This window comes from Amblyomma americanum, chromosome 1 (assembly GCF_052857255.1).
Source record: "Amblyomma americanum isolate KBUSLIRL-KWMA chromosome 1, ASM5285725v1, whole genome shotgun sequence".
NCBI lineage: Eukaryota > Metazoa > Arthropoda > Arachnida > Ixodida > Ixodidae > Amblyomma > Amblyomma americanum.
This window is the reverse complement of record NC_135497.1, coordinates 67,844,219-67,862,654: the sequence shown is the minus strand read 5'-3', so window position 1 is coordinate 67,862,654 and position 18,436 is coordinate 67,844,219. Positions and strand designations below refer to the sequence as shown.

General features: G+C 49.4%; 2 protein-coding genes and 17 non-coding genes across 19 annotated transcripts; all 19 read right to left on the bottom strand.

Annotated features, from left to right (window-relative positions):
* Nucleotides 1–1,371: 1,371 nt before the first annotated feature.
* Nucleotides 1,372–2,675, bottom strand: LOC144102168 (uncharacterized). The gene has a single exon (XM_077635514.1). It carries the CDS (start codon nucleotides 2,673–2,675, stop codon nucleotides 1,443–1,445), a length of 1,233 nt encoding a protein of 410 aa, XP_077491640.1. The 3' UTR covers nucleotides 1,372–1,442.
* A 263-nt stretch (nucleotides 2,676–2,938) lies between these two features.
* On the bottom strand, nucleotides 2,939–3,012 carry TRNAN-GUU (transfer RNA asparagine (anticodon GUU)). Its single transcript has one exon. It is a non-coding gene; the product is annotated as a tRNA-Asn (tRNA).
* Nucleotides 3,013–3,258: 246 nt separating this feature from the next.
* TRNAN-GUU (transfer RNA asparagine (anticodon GUU)) lies at nucleotides 3,259–3,332 on the bottom strand. The gene has a single exon. It is a non-coding gene; the product is annotated as a tRNA-Asn (tRNA).
* Nucleotides 3,333–3,578: 246 nt separating this feature from the next.
* On the bottom strand, nucleotides 3,579–3,652 carry TRNAN-GUU (transfer RNA asparagine (anticodon GUU)). The gene has a single exon. It is a non-coding gene; the product is annotated as a tRNA-Asn (tRNA).
* Nucleotides 3,653–3,897: 245 nt separating this feature from the next.
* Nucleotides 3,898–3,971, bottom strand: TRNAN-GUU (transfer RNA asparagine (anticodon GUU)). Its single transcript has one exon. It is a non-coding gene; the product is annotated as a tRNA-Asn (tRNA).
* A 246-nt stretch (nucleotides 3,972–4,217) lies between these two features.
* TRNAN-GUU (transfer RNA asparagine (anticodon GUU)) lies at nucleotides 4,218–4,291 on the bottom strand. Its single transcript has one exon. It is a non-coding gene; the product is annotated as a tRNA-Asn (tRNA).
* Nucleotides 4,292–4,537: 246 nt separating this feature from the next.
* Nucleotides 4,538–4,611, bottom strand: TRNAN-GUU (transfer RNA asparagine (anticodon GUU)). The gene has a single exon. It is a non-coding gene; the product is annotated as a tRNA-Asn (tRNA).
* Nucleotides 4,612–4,860: 249 nt separating this feature from the next.
* Nucleotides 4,861–4,934, bottom strand: TRNAN-GUU (transfer RNA asparagine (anticodon GUU)). Its single transcript has one exon. It is a non-coding gene; the product is annotated as a tRNA-Asn (tRNA).
* Nucleotides 4,935–5,180: 246 nt separating this feature from the next.
* Nucleotides 5,181–5,254, bottom strand: TRNAN-GUU (transfer RNA asparagine (anticodon GUU)). Its single transcript has one exon. It is a non-coding gene; the product is annotated as a tRNA-Asn (tRNA).
* Nucleotides 5,255–5,500: 246 nt separating this feature from the next.
* TRNAN-GUU (transfer RNA asparagine (anticodon GUU)) lies at nucleotides 5,501–5,574 on the bottom strand. The gene has a single exon. It is a non-coding gene; the product is annotated as a tRNA-Asn (tRNA).
* A 565-nt stretch (nucleotides 5,575–6,139) lies between these two features.
* TRNAN-GUU (transfer RNA asparagine (anticodon GUU)) lies at nucleotides 6,140–6,213 on the bottom strand. The gene has a single exon. It is a non-coding gene; the product is annotated as a tRNA-Asn (tRNA).
* Nucleotides 6,214–6,458: 245 nt separating this feature from the next.
* TRNAN-GUU (transfer RNA asparagine (anticodon GUU)) lies at nucleotides 6,459–6,532 on the bottom strand. Its single transcript has one exon. It is a non-coding gene; the product is annotated as a tRNA-Asn (tRNA).
* A 246-nt stretch (nucleotides 6,533–6,778) lies between these two features.
* Nucleotides 6,779–6,852, bottom strand: TRNAN-GUU (transfer RNA asparagine (anticodon GUU)). The gene has a single exon. It is a non-coding gene; the product is annotated as a tRNA-Asn (tRNA).
* A 245-nt stretch (nucleotides 6,853–7,097) lies between these two features.
* Nucleotides 7,098–7,171, bottom strand: TRNAN-GUU (transfer RNA asparagine (anticodon GUU)). Its single transcript has one exon. It is a non-coding gene; the product is annotated as a tRNA-Asn (tRNA).
* A 248-nt stretch (nucleotides 7,172–7,419) lies between these two features.
* TRNAN-GUU (transfer RNA asparagine (anticodon GUU)) lies at nucleotides 7,420–7,493 on the bottom strand. Its single transcript has one exon. It is a non-coding gene; the product is annotated as a tRNA-Asn (tRNA).
* A 246-nt stretch (nucleotides 7,494–7,739) lies between these two features.
* On the bottom strand, nucleotides 7,740–7,813 carry TRNAN-GUU (transfer RNA asparagine (anticodon GUU)). Its single transcript has one exon. It is a non-coding gene; the product is annotated as a tRNA-Asn (tRNA).
* A 3,976-nt stretch (nucleotides 7,814–11,789) lies between these two features.
* LOC144102094 (uncharacterized) lies at nucleotides 11,790–15,021 on the bottom strand. Its single transcript, XM_077635412.1, has 2 exons — nucleotides 14,905–15,021; nucleotides 11,790–12,803 (listed from the first exon to the last, which is right to left on the bottom strand). The coding sequence occupies exons 1-2, from the start codon at nucleotides 15,019–15,021 to the stop codon at nucleotides 11,790–11,792; spliced, it is 1,131 nt and encodes a 376-aa protein (XP_077491538.1).
* Nucleotides 13,065–13,140, bottom strand: TRNAN-GUU (transfer RNA asparagine (anticodon GUU)). The gene has a single exon. It is a non-coding gene; the product is annotated as a tRNA-Asn (tRNA).
* Nucleotides 13,390–13,463, bottom strand: TRNAN-GUU (transfer RNA asparagine (anticodon GUU)). The gene has a single exon. It is a non-coding gene; the product is annotated as a tRNA-Asn (tRNA).
* Nucleotides 15,022–18,436: the final 3,415 nt, after the last annotated feature.

Below are 18,436 nucleotides of genomic sequence, written 5' to 3'. Positions count from 1 at the left end.
GAGATAGCTGCCTCCAATAATTCCTTCGTACTGTCGTCTAGGCTGGGCATCAACAAAAGGAAGTCCTTCTTGAAACGATCAATGTCAACTGAGCAGTTGGCAAATAACCCACTGTAGTGCTCGAAGAAAGCGCGCTCAATATCTTCTGCTGTGTCACTAACTTTTCCACCAACTTCAATTTCCACTATCTGATTGCGCCGCGCGTGCCACTTTTCTGCGCCCAACGCTCTTTTTGATGGAACTTCCCCCGCTATCAGATTTTCAGCTCTCGCTCGCACCAGAGCACCGTGGTATCTTTCGATGTCGAACTGTTCTATTTTATGCTTTAGTGCGCGAATATCGTCCATGAACATGCCGGGTCTACTACACTCTTCACTGATCAATTTTTCCAAGTTTCTGCGCATCGTTTTTTCCTCTGCCCCCTTTTGTCTGCGTATAGCGCTCGCCCGCTCCAATGCTTTCATTTTAACTGTCTGCTTGAAGTTCTCCCATTTTTCTCTGTACGTCGTATTACCCATATGTTTCATTGCATCAACTTGCGTCGTCACGTCTGCCATAAAAATTTCATCATCCAGTAATTTTGAATTCAATTTCCATAACTGCCACTCGAAGCTTCTTTTCCTTTCTTTCGTGCTTGCTACTAGAAAACTGACTAAGCAGTGATCAGTAAATGAAACAGCGCTCACTCGGTACTCCTTGCAAAAGGGTACCAAATCAAGGCTTACGTATGCTCTATCCAAACGAGCGTGGCTCGAAGCCTGAAAATGGGTGTACTGCGTATTTCTTCCACCACCAAGGCATTCAGCCACATCCGCCAAACTACTGTTCCCTATTATTTCATTTAGGGCAGTCGTGCTTGCATCCTTGTACGGTCGGGTGCTAGTTTTGTCCCGGGATGAAAGAACGCAGTTGAAATCGCCAATAAGAATGACCAACCTATTACACTGGGTATACTGTTTTAGCTGTTCAAAAAACCTGCACCTTTCACCGGCAACAGTCGGCGCATACAAACAGATTACACGCCACTCCAAGGACGACAACAAGAAATCACATACAATAAACCGTCCTGACGTGCATGACGTAACGGCTTCTATTTTAGCTCCTAGACTATGTCGTACCAACAATGCGCAGCCTGAAGAATATCCCACGGAATGGCTCACAATAGCACAGTATCGCGCTACGAATTGCTGCACCATGCCCCCGGTTTCCACGTCGCCCTCGACTTTCGTCTCCTGCACAGCTAGAATGTCAAGGTCAAAGTCGCTTAACAGGCGGTACAGTTGACTCTGCTTCCTCCTTGAGGCAAGCCCTCGGGCATTTAATGTGGCCACGCGAATGAACTTATCCATAGTCATCATAGCAAGGCGGGAAAGAAAACCGGGGGCATGGCGCTTACCTCACAACTGCGGTTTGATCCGGAGTGTGCTAGCACAGGGCGGTCCTCACGGCGGCATAGGCGGCGTTTCCGCCGTCTTGCGCGCCGCCGAAGTGTTCGGCAGCGGTCGAAATGAAGGACGCCGTCCAACAGTCGTCTTGGCTGGCGGCTCGTCTGCAACAACGACACTAAGCTCCTTCCCATTTTCGCCTGCGTCGTGAGGTCGCTTTGCAGCGGCACTAATACTGTCGCTGTCCATCACGGTGACTGGTGCCGGCTCGGTGGGTGGTTTCTCGCCTCCTCCGGGAGAGGGGTGGCCCGTAGTGCTTGCCTCATCCTTCTCGTTCCCGCCTTCTGCGTCGTCATGTCGCCGCTTGTCTGCGGGTTTATCTCCGCCGTCAATTAGTTGTTCCCCTTGAAAGTTCGACGATGCACCTTGCGTAACCAGGTTACGGCTCGTCCTTGCTGTTTCCTCTGAGTCTTCCTCGTCCATCAGGTGGTCCGATATGTCGTTTGCCTGCACTGGTCCGGCTACGCTGGCGTACGTCTTTGCGCAATCAGCATCGACGTGGCCGAAACGACGACAACGACTACAGCGCGGCACTTTGCAGTCGCGACGAATGTGCCCGGTGCTCTTGCAGCGCAGACACAGAGGAGCGCGGCTCGGCACAACAACAAGAGTTAGCTCTCCGGCTATCTTGAGCTGATGCGGAATATCGTCTATTTTGACGTCGGCATGCAATTTTAGTCCAACTGTACGAGTCGTCGACCCTTTTTCAGTGACACCGAGCGCCCGCCACTTCTCCCGGGTCACTTCCAACACCTTCCCGTAGGGCGACAGTGCCACGCGAACGTCTTCGTCGGTAACGCCATGCAGCAACCAGTGCAGCTTTACGCGAACCTCTCGGTTATTCGGATCAATGAGCAAACATGGGCGATCCTTTACCTTCACGTCGACGGCCAAAAGCAGCTTCTGAGCAGCATCAGCAGTTGTCATTGTCACAGCCCACACGTGGTTCATTTGATACGCCCCCAACGCCACAACGTCGGGAAGCGCACCAAGGTTGGCCAAAGTGTCCCGGTAGTCTTCAACACGATACGGGCGGGCTCTTGGATCGCCGTGCATGAAAACGGTGTTGGCGACGATGCGTCCGGATGGCAGATTGGGCAGAATAACCTGGTAATGATCGGCAGTAGCCGCAAAAAACCTGTTACCGCGGCCCGACTGGGCCGCTGAAACCGCTCCGACGGAGCTCATGATATCGCGTCCGTCACGCTCGGTGGCCGGAAGTCGAATCATTGCGCCACGGAGGCTGAGTGGCACGAGAGCAGAGCTCGACTCAAGAAGTGTAGCAAGCTGGGCAACTAGGTTACGATTCATTAACGATCTAAAGGAAGGGGGGATGCATAAAATGGCAGAAGAAGAGCTCTCTCATTTTTATACAGATCACCAAGGCAGAGAAGAAGCATATAAGAACAGCGAAACATAAGGTGCGGACAAGCGCTAACGATTAAAACGAAAAAGAGAGGGAGGGCATGAAATGAAAAAGAATAGCATAAGATCGCCTCCGGGAGGGCTCGAACCTCCAACCTTCCGGTTAACAGCCGAACGCGCTAGCCGATTGCGCCACGGAGGCTGAGTGGCACGAGAGCAGAGCTCGACTCACGAAGTGTAGCAAGCTGGGCAACTAGGTTACGATTCATTAACGAACTAAAGGAAGGGGGGATGCAGAAAATGGCAGAAGAGCTCTCTCATTTTTATACAGATCACCAAGGCAGAGAAGAAGCATATAAGAATAGCGAAACATAAGGTGCGGACAAGCGCTAACGATTAAAACGAAAAAGACAGGGAGGGCATGAAATGAAAAAGAATAGCATAAGATCGCCTCCGGTAGGGCTCGAACCTCCAACCTTCCGGTTAACAGCCGAACGCGCTAGCCGATTGCGCCACGGAGGCTGAGTGGCACGAGAGCAGAGCTCGACTCAAGAAGTGTAGCAAGCTGGGCAACTAGGTTACGATTCATTAACGATCTAAAGGAAGGGGGGATGCATAAAATGGCAGAAGAGCTCTCTCATTTTTATACAGATCACCAAGGCAGAGAAGAAGCATATAAGAACAGCGAAACATAAGGTGCGGACAAGCGCTAACGATTAAAACGAAAAAGAGAGAGAGGGCATGAAATGAAAAAGAATAGCATAAGATCGCCTCCGGGAGGGCTCGAACCTCCAACCTTCCGGTTAACAGCCGAACGCGCTAGCCGATTGCGCCACGGAGGCTGAGTGGCACGAGAGCAGAGCTCGACTCAAGAAGTGTAGCAAGCTGGGCAACTAGGTTACGATTCATTAACGAACTAAAGGAAGGGGGATGCATAAAATGGCAGAAGAGCTCTCTCATTTTTATACAGATCACCAAGGCAGAGAAGAAGCATATAAGAACAGCGAAACATAAGGTGCGGACAAGCGCTAACGATTAAAACGAAAAAGAGAGGGAGGACATGAAATGAAAAAGAATAGCATAAGATCGCCTCCGGGAGGGCTCGAACCTCCAACCTTCCGGTTAACAGCCGAACGCGCTAGCCGATTGCGCCACGGAGGCTGAGTGGCACGAGAGCAGAGCTCGACTCAAGAAGTGTAGCAAGCCTGGCAACTAGGTTACGATTCATTAACGAACTAAAGGAAGGGGGGATGCATAAAATGGCAGAAGAGCTCTCTCATTTTTATACAGATCACCAAGGCAGAGAAGAAGCATATAAGAACAGCGAAACACAAGGTGCGGACAAGCGCTAACGATTAAAACGAAAAAGAGAGGGAGGGCATGAAATGAAAAAGAATAGCATAAGATCGCCTCCGGGAGGGCTCGAACCTCCAACCTTCCGGTTAACAGCCGAACGCGCTAGCCGATTGCGCCACGGAGGCTGAGTGGCACGAGACCAGAGCTCGACTCAAGAAGTGTAGCAAGCTGGGCAACTAGGTTACGATTCATTAACGAACTAAAGGAAGGGGGGATGCATAAAATGGCAGAAGAGCTCTCTCATTTTTATACAGATCACCAAGGCAGAGAAGAAGCATATAAGAACAGCGAAACATGAGGTGCGGACAAGCGCTAACGATTAAAACGAAAAAGACAGGGAGGGCATGAAATGAAAAAGAATAGCATAAGATCGCCTCCGGTAGGGCTCGAACCTCCAACCTTCCGGTTAACAGCCGAACGCGCTAGCCGATTGCGCCACGGAGGCTGAGTGGCACGAGAGCAGAGCTCGACTCAAGAAGTGTAGCAAGCTGGGCAACTAGGTTACGATTCATTAACGATCTAAAGGAAGGGGGGATGCATAAAATGGCAGAAGAAGAGCTCTCTCATTTTTATACAGATCACCAAGGCAGAGAAGAAGCATATAAGAACAGCGAAACATAAGGTGCGGACAAGCGCTAACGATTAAAACGAAAAAGAGAGGGAGGGCATGAAATGAAAAAGAATAGCATAAGATCGCCTCCGGGAGGGCTCGAACCTCCAACCTTCCGGTTAACAGCCGAACGCGCTAGCCGATTGCGCCACGGAGGCTGAGTGGCACGGGAGCAGAGCTCGACTCAAGAAGTGTAGCAAGCTGGGCAACTAGGTTACGATTCATTAACGAACTAAAGGAAGGGGGGATGCATAAAATGGCAGAAGAGCTCTCTCATTTTTATACAGATCACCAAGGCAGAGAAGAAGCATATAAGAACAGCGAAACATAAGGGGCGGACAAGCGCTAACGATTAAAACGAAAAAGAGAGGGAGGGCATGAAATGAAAAAGAATAGCATAAGATCGCCTCCGGGAGGGCTCGAACCTCCAACCTTCCGGTTAACAGCCGAACGCGCTAGCCGATTGCGCCACGGAGGCTGAGTGGCACGAGAGCAGAGCTCGACTCAAGAAGTGTAGCAAGCTGGGCAACTAGGTTACGATTCATTAACGAACTAAAGGAAGGGGGGATGCATAAAATGGCAGAAGAGCTCTCTCATTTTTATACAGATCACCAAGGCAGAGAAGAAGCACATAAGAACAGCGAAACATAAGGTGCGGACAAGCGCTAACGATTAAAACGAAAAAGAGAGGGAGGGCATGAAATGAAAAAGAATAGCATAAGATCGCCTCCGGGAGGGCTCGAACCTCCAACCTTCCGGCTAACAGCCGAACGCGCTAGCCGATTGCGCCACGGAGGCTGAGTGGCACGAGAGCAGAGCTCGACTCAAGAAGTGTAGCAAGCTGGGCAACTAGGTTACGATTCATTAACGAACTAAAGGAAGGGGGGATGCATAAAATGGCAGAAGAGCTCTCTCATTTTTATACAGATCACCAAGGCAGAGAAGAAGCATATAAGAACAGCGAAACATAAGGTGCGGACAAGCGCTAACGATTAAAACGAAAAAGAGAGGGAGGGCATGAAATGAAAAAGAATAGCATAAGATCGCCTCCGGGAGGGCTCGAACCTCCAACCTTCCGGTAAACAGCCGAACGCGCTAGCCGATTGCGCCAAGGAGCCTTAGCGGCAGGAGACCAGAGCTCGACTCAAGAAGTGTAGCAAGCTGGGCAACTAGGTTACGATTCATTAACGAACTAAAGGAAGGGGGGATGCATAAAATGGCAGAAGAGCTCTCTCATTTTTATACAGATCACCAAGGCAGAGAAGAAGCATATAAGAACAGCGAAACACAAGGTGCGGACAAGCGCTAACGTTTAAAACGAAAAAGAGAGGGAGGGCATGAAATGAAAAAGAATAGCATATGTCGCCTCCGGGAGGGCTCGAACCTCCAACCTTGCGGTTAACAGCCGAACGTGCTAGCCGATTGCGCCACGAAGGCTGAGTGGTACGAGAGCAGAGCTCGACTCAAGAAGTGTAGCAAGCTGGGCAACTAGGTTACGATTCATTAACGAACTAAAGGAAGGGGGATGCATAAAATGGCAGAAGAGCTCTCTCATTTTTATACAGATCACCAAGGCAGAGAAGAAGCATTTAAGAACAGCGAAACATAAGGTGCGGACAAGCGCTAACGATTAAAACGAAAAAGAGAGGGAGGGCATGAAATGAAAAAGAATAGCATAAGATCGCCTCCGGGAGGGCTCGAACCTCCAACCTTCCGGTTAACAGCCGAACGCGCTAGCCGATTGCGCCACGGAGGCTGAGTGGCACGAGAGCAGAGCTCGACTCAAGAAGTGTAGCAAGCTGGGCAACTAGGTTACGATTCATTAACGAACTAAAGGAAGGGGGGATGCATAAAATGGCAGAAGAGCTCTCTCATTTTTATACAGATCACCAAGGCAGAGAAGAAGCATATAAGAACAGCGAAACATAAGGTACGGACAAGCGCTAACGATTAAAACGAAAAAGAGAGGGAGGGCATGAAATGAAAAACAATAACATAAGATCGCCTCCGGGAGGCCTCGAACCTCCAACCGTCCGGTTAACAGCCGAACGCGCTAGCCGATTGCGCCACGGAGGCTGAGTGGCACGAGAGCAGAGCTCGACTCAAGAAGTGTAGCAAGCTGGGCAACTAGGTTACGATTCATTAACGAACTAAGGGAAGGGGGATGCATAAAATGGCAGAAGAGCTCTCTCATTTTTATACAGATCACCAAGGCAGAGAAGAAGCATATAAGAACAGCCAAACATAAGGTGCGGACAAGCGCTAACGATTAAAATGAAAAAAAGAGGGAGGGCATGAAATGAAAAAGAATAGCATAAGATCGCCTCCGGGAGGGCTCGAACCTCCAACCTTCCGGTTAACAGCCGAACGCGCTAGCCGATTGCGCCACGGAGACTGAGTGGCACGGGAGCAGAGCTCGACTCAAGAAGTGTAGCAAGCTGGGCAACTAGGTTACGATTCATTAACGAACTAAATGAAGGGGGATGCATAAAATGGCAGAAGAAGAGCTCTCTCATTTTTATACAGATCACCAAGGCAGAGAAGAAGCATATAAGAACAGCGAAACATAAGGTACGGACAAGCGCTAACGATTAAAACGAAAAAGAGAGGGAGGGCATGAAATGAAAAACAATAACAGAAGATCGCCTCCGGGAGGCCTCGAACCTCCAACCTTCTGGTTAACAGCCGAACGCGCTAGCCGATTGCGCCACGGAGGCTGAGTGGCACGAGAGCAGAGCTCGACTCAAGAAGTGTAGCAAGCTGGGCAACTAGGTTACGATTCATTAACGAACTAAAGGAAGGGGGGATGCATAAAATGGCAGAAGAGCTCTCTCATTTTTATACAGATCACCAAGGCAGAGAAGAAGCATATAAGAACAGCGAAACATAAGGTACGGACAAGCGCTAACGATTAAAACGAAAAAGAGAGGGAGGGCATGAAATGAAAAAGAATAACATAAGATCGCCTCCGGGAGGGCTCGAACCTCCAACCTTCCGGTGAACAGCCGAACGCGCTAGCCGATTGCGCCACGGAGGCTTTTTTTCTTTATTGCCTAATTTCACATAGAAACAAAACAATTTTCACAAATGTTAAAACCGCGACAGAGACACATTGGCTATCAAGAAAGGTTTAAAATCTCTTCAACCACACAAGTTCGTCCAGTGAGGTAATCCACTCAGGTGGATCGGGCAGTGCCTTGTATACTTCTGTAAGGAACACCACACTTTCAATGAAGTTTTCGCGCACAGGACGTGTATTGAGATCTGCATGTCGAACTTGCATCCTCGTTTTCCACAGGCTGTGGAGGCCCAGGAGCATGATTAAATCGAAAGGAATTCCCTCAATCTCAACTGGTAGAAACCGTATCTCATATGGGTCTAAAGGAAGCTCTTTTTTCAGTGTTCTCTGGAGGACGTCCCAATGAAAGATTGGGTCCCAATAGTCCAGAAAGACGTGCTCTGTTGTTTCAGACTTCTTGCAAAGAAGGCAGTTTGTTGTCCAAGGAACGAAAATACTGTTTTCAAGCAACCAAGTTTTAACTGGTAGTGTGTTGGCATGTAACTTAAAGAAGAAAGTTTTAACTGAGGGTCTAACTGGCATCCTTTTCACATGTTTTAAGACATCTTGTCCAGGGCCTCCATGGTGCGGTAAACGGTACATTGGCAATGGAATCATCACATCCACAAGATCCTTATAGAGTTTTCCTTTACACACATTACTCAAGTTGTCCATTGAAAAACGCGCGTGCAACATTCTGTACGACAGGACAACTCGCGCATGTAACCTGTCACTGCGCCACCCATATTCTCACTGGAGGAGACCACAAACTGAGGGAGCATTTTTCGCAGTCATGCCTGGATGAGTGTCCGCAAGAAGGCGTCTCCCTGGTCGCGAAGAAAAAAATATTGTGAAACAACCTGTCACAAAAATAAATGCACAAGCCCCAACCCACCAGCCTTTACAGGAAGAAACAAATTTGTTCTGAGACATTTTTCCCACGTTGATGACCACATGAAAACTGCAAAAACGCGGTTGATTTTCTGGATGCTAACCCGAGCAGCGGAAAGCACATTCATGACATACTATATCTTGGTAACAAGGAATACATTACACGCATAAGCACGCGAAAACATTGACAGTGGCTTGCCTTGCCATCCATTTGGCTTCTCTCTCGCCCTCTCCACTTCGTTGCCCCAGTAGTGGGTGGGATCAAGGTATGAATCGAGCGGCACGCCCAGATACTGAGTCGGCAAGTTCGACCATTGCAAACGTGAATAGTGCTGAGGTTGACGTCCCAGTCGCCGTGCGAAAACCCAGAACTCTTTTCCCAGTTCACTTTGCAGCCTGTTTGTTACAGTATTTTTCCACAACAGTGGTAGTTTCTTGAACACTTTCTCTGTTCGAACAAAACACCAAAATGTAATCTGCGTACTCTAGTATTTTCACATGCGCTGACTGTAGCCTAAAACTACTACTTATACGGTCGTTATTTATGATCGCCAAACAGAGAGGCTCAATATAGGCTGCAAACGATAAGGATGACAGAGGGCAGCCTTGTCTTACTGACGATCTCACGCAAATACCATCAGTGAGCTCCCCATTAACAATAATTCTCGGCGTGCAGTTCGCATACGCCATTCTAACGCCCTCCAAAATGACGCGGCCAACGTTTGAGTGTTCCGATAACAGAAACAGGGCGTCATGCGAAACCCGGTCGAAGGGTTTGGCGAGGTCCAGTTGCATCACTGCTACATGGGCACCAAGCACGTCACAGCATTCCAAAACTGTCCGTACAACGTGTACGTTTGTGGCGATGCTACGGCCGTTGATGCCGCATGTCTGGTGTGGCCCAACTAGATTTGCTGTCACACTTTGTAGCCTTTTGGCCAGTACTTTCATGAATATTTTGTAATCCACGTTGGTGAGGCTCATCGGGCGATAGGACCCAACCAACAAGCGCTTTTCTGGATCCTCAGATTTTGGGAATTAAAACGATGTGCGAGCTGGTAAATGACAGAGGAACTTGCTTACGCTCATACGCTTCGGCTAGCACTCTGAGCAGAATGTGGGCGACCGGGAGCTTAAATGCTTTGTAGAATGCAGCGCCTAGGCCATCAGGTCCTGGCGACTTTCCTATTGGCAGTCCGTCTATTGCTTGTTCAATTTCAGCCAAAGTAATGGGTTGCTCGAGACGTGTTATGACTTCATCATCGAGTTTTGGCATTTGGTGCAAGAAGTCAGTCAGGAAGTCGTCATTCACTTCGAGTCTGTGGCCAAGCAATTCCGTGTGGTGTTCTACAATCACGTTTTTGATCTCAGCAAGTTCACTAGTGACGATGCCTCCGTTATTAATTTGCCGTATTTCTTTTTGATTCGAGTATCTTGTCTCGTCGGACAGCGCTCGTTTTGTTGGCGTCTCTCCCGCCCAGAGTTTTTCAGACCTCGCCCGGATCATTGCTGCCTTGTACGTACCTATCAGTGTCAAGGCATTCAATCTGCCGTTTCACGTCTTTTATTTCTCTCGTGTACATTCCTGGATGAAAGCTATCCATGCTAAGCAAAAAATCGAGTTCTTTGTGCATTTCTTTCTCCTTTTGCTTCTCAGCATATCGAAGTGTACTGGCATTTTCGATCGCCAAAATCTTTACTCGCTGCTTCAGCTCCTCCCATTCAACTGCATAACTGGAGGGCTGCGCTGAAAGTAGATTTTCAAGTTCTTTCGTGGTCACTTTTACAAAATTTTTGTTTTCTAAAAGTTTCGCGTTGAACTTCCACACATGCCAGTTAAATTGTGACCTCCTTTGTTTGGTGCCGAAACTTGCAATAACTGAACAATGGTCACTGAAACTTACGGGCTTAACGTCATACCCAGAGCACAGTTGAACAAGTTCAAGTGAGATATACATTCGGTCCAGTCTGGCGTGGCTATCACGTTGAAAATGAGTATATCTGGGGCGAGCATTGCAAGCGTAAAAATTACCCATGTCTTCAAGGTTACAGTCACCGACAAAAGAATTAAGGAGCTGAGCGCTTTTATCCCTCACCCGCGAAGTTTTTGCGTGGTCCTGAGCAAAACAAACGCAATTGAAGTCACCTAGCAGGATTAAAATCTTGTCGCAATTTAGATGCGCTTCAAGGCCTTCAAAAACGGTTCTGCGCTCAGTTTCGGCATTCGGAGCATAAACACAGACAACACGCCAACATAGATTCGAAAACCAAAAATCAACAACAAGTAGGCGACCACTTTCGAAAGCAGCAACAGAAACAACATGAATACCTAAACTTTTACGAATATAAAGAGCGCAGCCTCCCGACGTGCCGACAGAATGACAAACACATATGTCGTACAAAGAACTAAATGAGGACACCATGCGATCAGTTTGCTCCGCGCTCTGAATCTGAGTTTCTTGGATGGCAATTAAATCAAGATCGTTTTCAACAAAAAGGCGATAGAGCTGCTTTTGTTTCCTTCGTGCTCCTAAGCCACGAACATTTAGTGACGCTAAACAAAACGCTGCATCAAGTTTGACCGCGATGATCTACTGGAGCAGGCCCCGCAAGAAATGTTTGTAAGGGGCCAAAGGTGCCTCTGAACTCGCAGCGCCTGAAGTGTCCATGTAGTGCTCTTTCATTCAGCCGTCCGCAGGTGTCTTGAAAGTCAACCAGCTGTCTGCACGTCTCAGGGCAACAAGCACACACACTGTCATCACCGTCGTCTTCCTCTTGTAGGCGCCGCCTCCCCCCAACCCCCCCACAACCCGACACTGGAACAGCACTGCTAGGGAGGTGGTTTTGCCGCCTGCCTCGGCTCACTCGGGAGGTTCGGACGAGGTTCGAAGGTCGGTCGTCTCATACCAGCCGTTTTCGACGGTGGTTCCTCGCTGGCACTGGCGTCAGGCTGCTCTCCTTCGGCATCTTATTGCTCGCGCGAGCGTTTTCCTGCCAGGCAGGCACCAACGCCAGCTGCTCCCCGAGAAATATCTATTGGGTCGACCTCGGTAGACACGGAGTTCTAGTCCTCCGTCGTGAGCTCCTTCGAAACGTCTTGCAACCCCGCACTCTCTTCTTGCTTAGCATCTTTCTTCAAACTTGGGTAGGTGCTAACGCTGGGGCAGGGCTCTGCCGCTACCTGAACATCAAGCGTGGGTTTCGTGAGTACCGCAGCAGGTTTTTCTGCCTGCGTGGCCTCTTCTGCATCAGCCTCATCCATGTATAGCTCGGACGACCTGTCACCATTCCCAGGGCCGGTTACACTGGCATAAGTGCGAGGACACTGGCCTTCCTCATTACCGAACCGTCGGCAGGTTCCGCAGCGAGGAATGCGACACTCACGCCGAATATGACCTGTGCCGCGGCAGCGCAGGCACAGCGGAGCCCTGCCAGGCACAACCACAAGAGCCAACTCGCCGCTGACGCTAACCTGGTGCGGAAGGTCATCAAGCTGGACACCAGCATTCAACTTAAGGGTCACAAGCCTCGTTGTTGAGCTCTTGTCGGAGACGCCCAGTGCTCGCCACCGCTCCCTTGAAATGTCGGTCACCTTCCCGGATACTGCGAAGGCGAGCCGCACATCGTCGTCCGGTACACTGTGAAGGAGCCAGTGAAGCTTCATCCGGACATCTCGATTGGCAGTATCAATGACAAAACATCGGGTGTTTTTCACTTGCAGGTCACCCGCGCTGACGATTTTCTTCACAGCGTCGGCGTCCTTAAAGGTCACGGCCCACACATGGTTCATGCGGTACGCCCCCAGGGCGATAACGTCTGGCATGAGCGAAAGCGGAGCGAGCGCGTCGCGGAAATCTTCAACCCTGAATGGGCGGGCCCTGATATCGCCGTGCAAAAAAACAGTGTTCTCGACAAAACGCCCTGTCGGGCAAATCGGCAATACGACCTGATAATCACTGTCAGATGCAAGAATCCTGTTTCCGCGTCCCGACATGGCCGCTGTAGCTGCTCCAACGGAGCCCGTCGGCGCACGTCCGTCACGCTCGGTGGCCGGAAGTCGAATCTTGCGCACGGGAGGCTGAGTGGCACGAGAGCAGAGCTCGACTCAAGAAGTGTAGCAAGCTGGGCAACTAGGTTACGATTCATTATCGAACTAAAGGAAGTGGGGATGCATAAAATGGCAGAAGAAGCAGAGTAACAGAGCTCTCTCATTTTTATAGAGATCACCAAGGCAGAGAAGATCCATATAATAACAGCTAAGCATAAGGTGCGGACAAGCGCTAGCGATGAAAACTAAAAAGAGAGGGAGGGGATGAAATGAAAAACAAAAATACAAGATCGCCTCCGGGGGGGGGCTCGAACCTCCAACCTTCCGGTTAACAGCCGAACGCGCTAGCCGATTGCGCCACGGAGGCTGAGGGGCACGAGAGCGGAGCTCGACTCAAGAATTATAGCAAGCTGGGCGACAAGGTTGCGATTCATTGTCCAGCTTAAGGAAGTGGGAATGCATAAAATGGCAGAAGAAGAGCTCTCTCATTTTTATAGAGATGACCAAGGCAGAGAAGAAGCATATAAGAACAGCGAAACATAAGGTGCGGACAAGCGCTAACGATTAAAACTGAAAAGAGAGGGTGGGGATGAAATGAAAAACAAAAACATAAGATCGCCTCCGGGAGGGCTCGAACCTCCTATCTTCCGGTTAACAGCCGAACGCGCTAGCCGATTGCGCCACGGAGGCTGAACGCCGGCAGAAGGGACCTCGACATGAAAGTGGAATAAGCTGAGCAAGTTTGATACTTTAATTTTTAAGTGAAGGAAAAGGGGTCGCAAAAAAGAATTGACAAAAGATGCACAGAAAGAGACCTTCCTCATTTTAGTGAGGCAGCAGTTCTAGCCTCTCTCTCCGTGTTCCAGCAGTGCACATGGTTGTCTGTGTATGTGTGTGAAGCCTCTGAGTATCAAGTGTAACTGGCCGATTTGGTCAGTGGACCTCTCCATCGCGCTGTGAGTATATAGGCGGTGGCATCCACCTACAATTTGAGGCAGGTATGCGAATTTACATTGCTTAAAACCTGCGGAAGGCTTAGACTCCGTGGATTTTGAAGAAATTAAAGGTCCACAACTGGCTCCCTGGTTGAGTGTAGACCTCAATCGCGATTGGAGGTATGTGGCGGTGGCGCCCATCTGCTAAAAATCGTGGTTTCGCACAATATTTCGTTCTTAGCATTGCCTTTCACTCCACAATCCCCTTCTTCACGGTACGCTACACGTGTCCAGCCAATGTGAGACTGCTGTTGGGTCTTTCCTTTCCTTATTGCACTTCTAGCCTCGACACAGACACGAGCCCTCTTAGGCTTCGACATAGCGGGGACGTTCGTTCCTCGAGGAATATTGTGAACCAGGCGTGTCTACGCGCTCAGCACAGCTGATTTGGTGTGATGCCGAAGAACACACTTTCGGTGGACGTATCACAAACATAAGTCACTGTAAACGAGAATGGAGAGATGCCATCCGGAGCGCGGATGGAAGCGAATGAAGTCCGTCACTACAGTCGTTGCTGCAGCGGTACCGTAGCTTGGAGTCTGTTCTGCTTCTCCTTCTCCTTGAGCACGCTCCTTGCGGCTCAGGAAACGCAGGTCAGAAAACGCACGTTCTACGTTGGCGCTTGACACGGGGATGGCAAGAAAATCAAGGGAAGCTTTTGACAAGACCGGCCATTCTTTGCAGTGCGTTCTCCAGAGGCTGCCAAGGCAAACTTCAGCAGACGGAACTTTACAGGGTCAATATTCGAAGAATTCCTCTTTCAAAGATGGTAGGTCTGCAGAGCTCACTATAGGCGAAACCAATCCACTGAAGTCTTTTTCTGCTGTCATTAGTTAATGCTTCCTGCTGTCATTAGTTCCTTCTGTAACATTATTTGTCTTTATTTTTCTCTGCCTACAATAATATATATGTCATTAGAAGTCATTGGTCGAGAAATGAATGAAAGCTCGCCGGAGTATTCCTGTTTACGGCGGCTTCCCAGTTTGTCTGAATCTCAAGCGAGTGTTCGCTGAAGCTGCGCGCACATTTCTCTCGGACGTCAGTGCTCGTTGTGTCAATGAGTGTTCCGGCCTTCGCACTAAACGCTTGTCGTTCAGGAATAGATTGACTAGCGAGGGTGGACTCTATAGACGAACCATGATTGAGTTCACGTGGCAGACCAGCACCTCCTCAGAGTCCAGGGATTCTATTGCTCTGACTATTGGCTGGACGTTCTCAGCCACGTAATTACACTTCATAAACGGTACAGTCATGGATTCGAGGTTGGCGTGTACTGACCGCGCTTTCCGGAGCTTTCTCCATTAGCTGTGTCATCGAATAGGTGCTTGATTGCTCTGCAGTAAGCAAGAACACCAGTGAGCGCTACAAAAAAAAAATAGTACCATCGCGTGGGAACCGCAGTGGCAAGTTGCTTAACTAGCAATCCTCCCTGAGCCGTTAAACTTTGCTGGCAGAAGAATGAGGAACCCTCGCACAGCACTGAAAAATGCCACTTTCATAGACTCCGTCAAAACAACGTTTAAAAGACGACAAATATATCTTATGTGCTTCACGACAAAATCAGGAGAGGACGCGCTTAGTTCGTGAGCAATTTGCGTCATATACGATGCCGAGTATGAGACAAACGCCGACACATCGCTAAGGGACTTGTCATACTTCGTGAGCATCTCTTGAAGTAGAAGGCCTGTGGCCGTATATTGCACTGCTTCAAGACGCGCAAATCAGCAAGCCCTGTGCTTTTCAGAAAGCTAGAATCCGTGTCGGAGAACGTGAAAAGCAAAGTCGGTCTCCCGTGCATTTCAGTGGTTTCATGAATATATATTTACCCATGCCCAACAATCGGCGACTAATTCACAGACTCCACGTCCTAGGAATGTACTTTCTGAAGAGTTGATCGGATGCTGGCAGCGTTCTTGAGGCAGGGCAGCGAGTGCGGAAGAGCTCCCCCACTGGACCGTCAGCTCGATGCAGTGCCACATCAACTTGGCACAGACTCCGACAACATTCGTGAGCGGCGTCGTTGCCAGTCATGCGCTTCTCTGCAAACCTGGTTATTGTCTGTGCAAGTGTCATCTCAGCTGGTGATCCTCGAACAGAACAGGATGCATGATTAAAATAGTACTTCTAACTGAGATACATCAGTATCTTTAACGCATTAAAGATGCTGATGTATCTTGCAGAGTCATGATAAGTGCATTCACGCAGATATGTTTGCGGTGGACCAGATTTCTTTACTACGGCACGGCCGTAAACCACCACTCGCGGTGCGTTCAGCGCGACCGACGATCTAGGCGTCGGCGATGTACGCGCAGAGTTTAGTACTCGAGGGTGCAGTCGCGGCTCGCGGTTGAGGATCGGGAGAGTGTTCAGAACATCGAACATTCTGTACATTGTACACAAAGTGCTCCCACCGGACAATTTTACGCGTTCGTATCATCCGGAAATGGGGCAATCGACGCTAGCTGACGCAGTGAAAAGATCCTCAGGCGGCACGCTCTATCATCTCGATGTCGTGCCACGCGACTTTCGGTTGGGCGCACGTATACGGCGCTGTCTCTTCCCACACGCATGACGCGTCGCAGTCTTCAAACATGCCTTTTCCGGCATTAGTTCCTCGGTGCTTCCAAAAGTGCGCGACGTAGGAAACTGCAGAAACACTGAAGAAATCTAGAGACACTTAGCTAGGCAAGCGCGGCAACAGAAAACTTGCAAAACCACGCAGGGAACAAAGCCCTCACACGCTTAGCCTCGGGAGGGCCGCGCGGCTTGGGCGAGAGTGTAAACCCCCGTGGAGGCCGAGAGGAGCCTCGCGCTCCTGCCAATAGCGGCACTGCGTTTGGCCGCAGTCGTGGCAAGCCAATCAGGTTGTCTGAAAGCATGCGTCAGAAAAGGCGCGAAAGAACTATAGTTGCGCACGGCCGTTCGCGGCGCGTTAGCATTCAAAACATGGCGGAGGAAGCGAGCTTTCGAACGACACTGAAGTGGCCGCTATATACGACGAGAATAAGCGGAACTAGCGGCGCGCAGACTTCGGCTTCGTCTCGCCATTCTGGATCGTTTTCTGGTCATGGGAGCGCATAAAACGTCTTTTTTTTGCATTTCTAGGTGGCGTTGGACTTTGGTATACTGAACGGCTATAGAATCTGAAATGTGCAACCATGCCAAAAATATTTTTAGAAAACCGAATTTTCGCGATTTTCTTTCTCATTTTAAGACCCACGTCACCCCGTAAGAGGTAGCGAATGGAAGATATTTGACATAAATCCTACATACCTGGCAATCCTCGCGGCTTTTCAAGTTGTATATCTAGAGCAGATTATACGTGCTTGCTCAGATGACTGCTGATGGGAGGGTCCTCGAAGATACTTAGTCGGCAGAACTTACACACAAGGCACTTGTTTGCACCTTCACATAAACTTCAAAACCATCAAATTCTTGGACGCAGTGCTCTATGGTTTTCTCTTTTCTGCCCATGCTGACGAGCGCTCGACACTCGTCTGAACTGAAGCGATCACAAATGGACTGGGGCGTGCTGGTGCTGGCCTTCCGGACGCCGAAGAAAAAAAGAAAACGCCAAAGGGCAAGTAAGGACCCGACTCCTCTCATCAGTGCGTGCGTAGCTTGTCCTGGTATACTCCCGTGTCATCTTCTCTGCTTGTTCCAGGAAACTCATGCCTGTCCTATATACTTTAAAATCGCCATGCTGGTAGAGTTAAAAGAATGGAACGAGACAGGGAACCTGGCTTCGATAGAAAGGAACGACCCTAAAGATAATGCGGCTGTGTTCCGGTCAACGAGATAAAATGTAAGTTAGATTTCTTCACGTAAAGCTGGCGTTCCTTTTTTTTTCAAGGACAGCTGAAATTATGAGTTTTTCGGTTCATCACCGATTCAGAGAAAGCCGCCTTGGGGGTTGTTTTTCGGGGGTTTATCGGTATATACCGAAAAACACAGAGCCCTAGTAATAATTGCACTGTGCCGCTAAAATTAGGCCGTCGACTATTGATTGTGACTGGTTTTCTGTGTCACCGATATATGAACGTGCACGCCAAGCTGGCTACCGCCATGGCAGCGTCTTTTGCGGTAATCAGCTTACGCGGAATGAAATTCGTCCTTCCGTCTTCGGCGGCGCGTGCTGACCATAAAGACGCCGGCTGAATTCGCGGCCGCGGCGGCCGCGTTTCAATGGAGGTGAGATGCAAAAGACACCCGTCTCCTTTGCGATGTCCGTGCACGTCGAAAGACCCCAGGGGATCAAGATTATAAAAGGCAGCCCTCCACTACACCGTCTATGTATCTTCCTTTTTTTCACTCCCTGTTTCAGTCCTTCCTCGTCTGCTGAGCCGGAAGACGCGGGACAAGCTCTGGCCGCGGCGGCCGCGTTTCGATGGAGGCGGAGTGCAGAATTCTCCCGTGTGCTGTGCAAAGTGAGTGCACATTACAGAACGCAAGCTGGTACAAATTTTTCAGCAGCCTCCACAATGCACGTCGATGTGCATCCTAATCAGTAAATAATGAAAGGCGACAACACTAGACTTGGAAACAGACAGAGAACTATAATACGAGTTTATGAGACTATTTAGCACACTCCCGCGATAGTGTGGTAATCCCATTTGATGGACTATTCCTTGAGGCTTTCCAAACTATCCAAAAAGCGCCACTTTTCAT

Bases quoted from the DNA above. Each gene is read 5' to 3' on its own strand.
- LOC144102168 (XM_077635514.1), bottom strand. From the start codon at position 2,675: ATGATTCGACTTCCGGCCACCGAGCGTGACGGACGCGATATCATGAGC.
- LOC144102094 (XM_077635412.1), bottom strand. From the start codon at position 15,021: ATGACTGTACCGTTTATGAAGTGTAATTACGTGGCTGAGAACGTCCAG. The intron at 12,804-14,904 runs GTTCGTCTATAG...CGTGCCACTCAG, and splicing joins GCCACGTGAACTCAATCATG to CCTCCCGTGCGCAAGATTCG.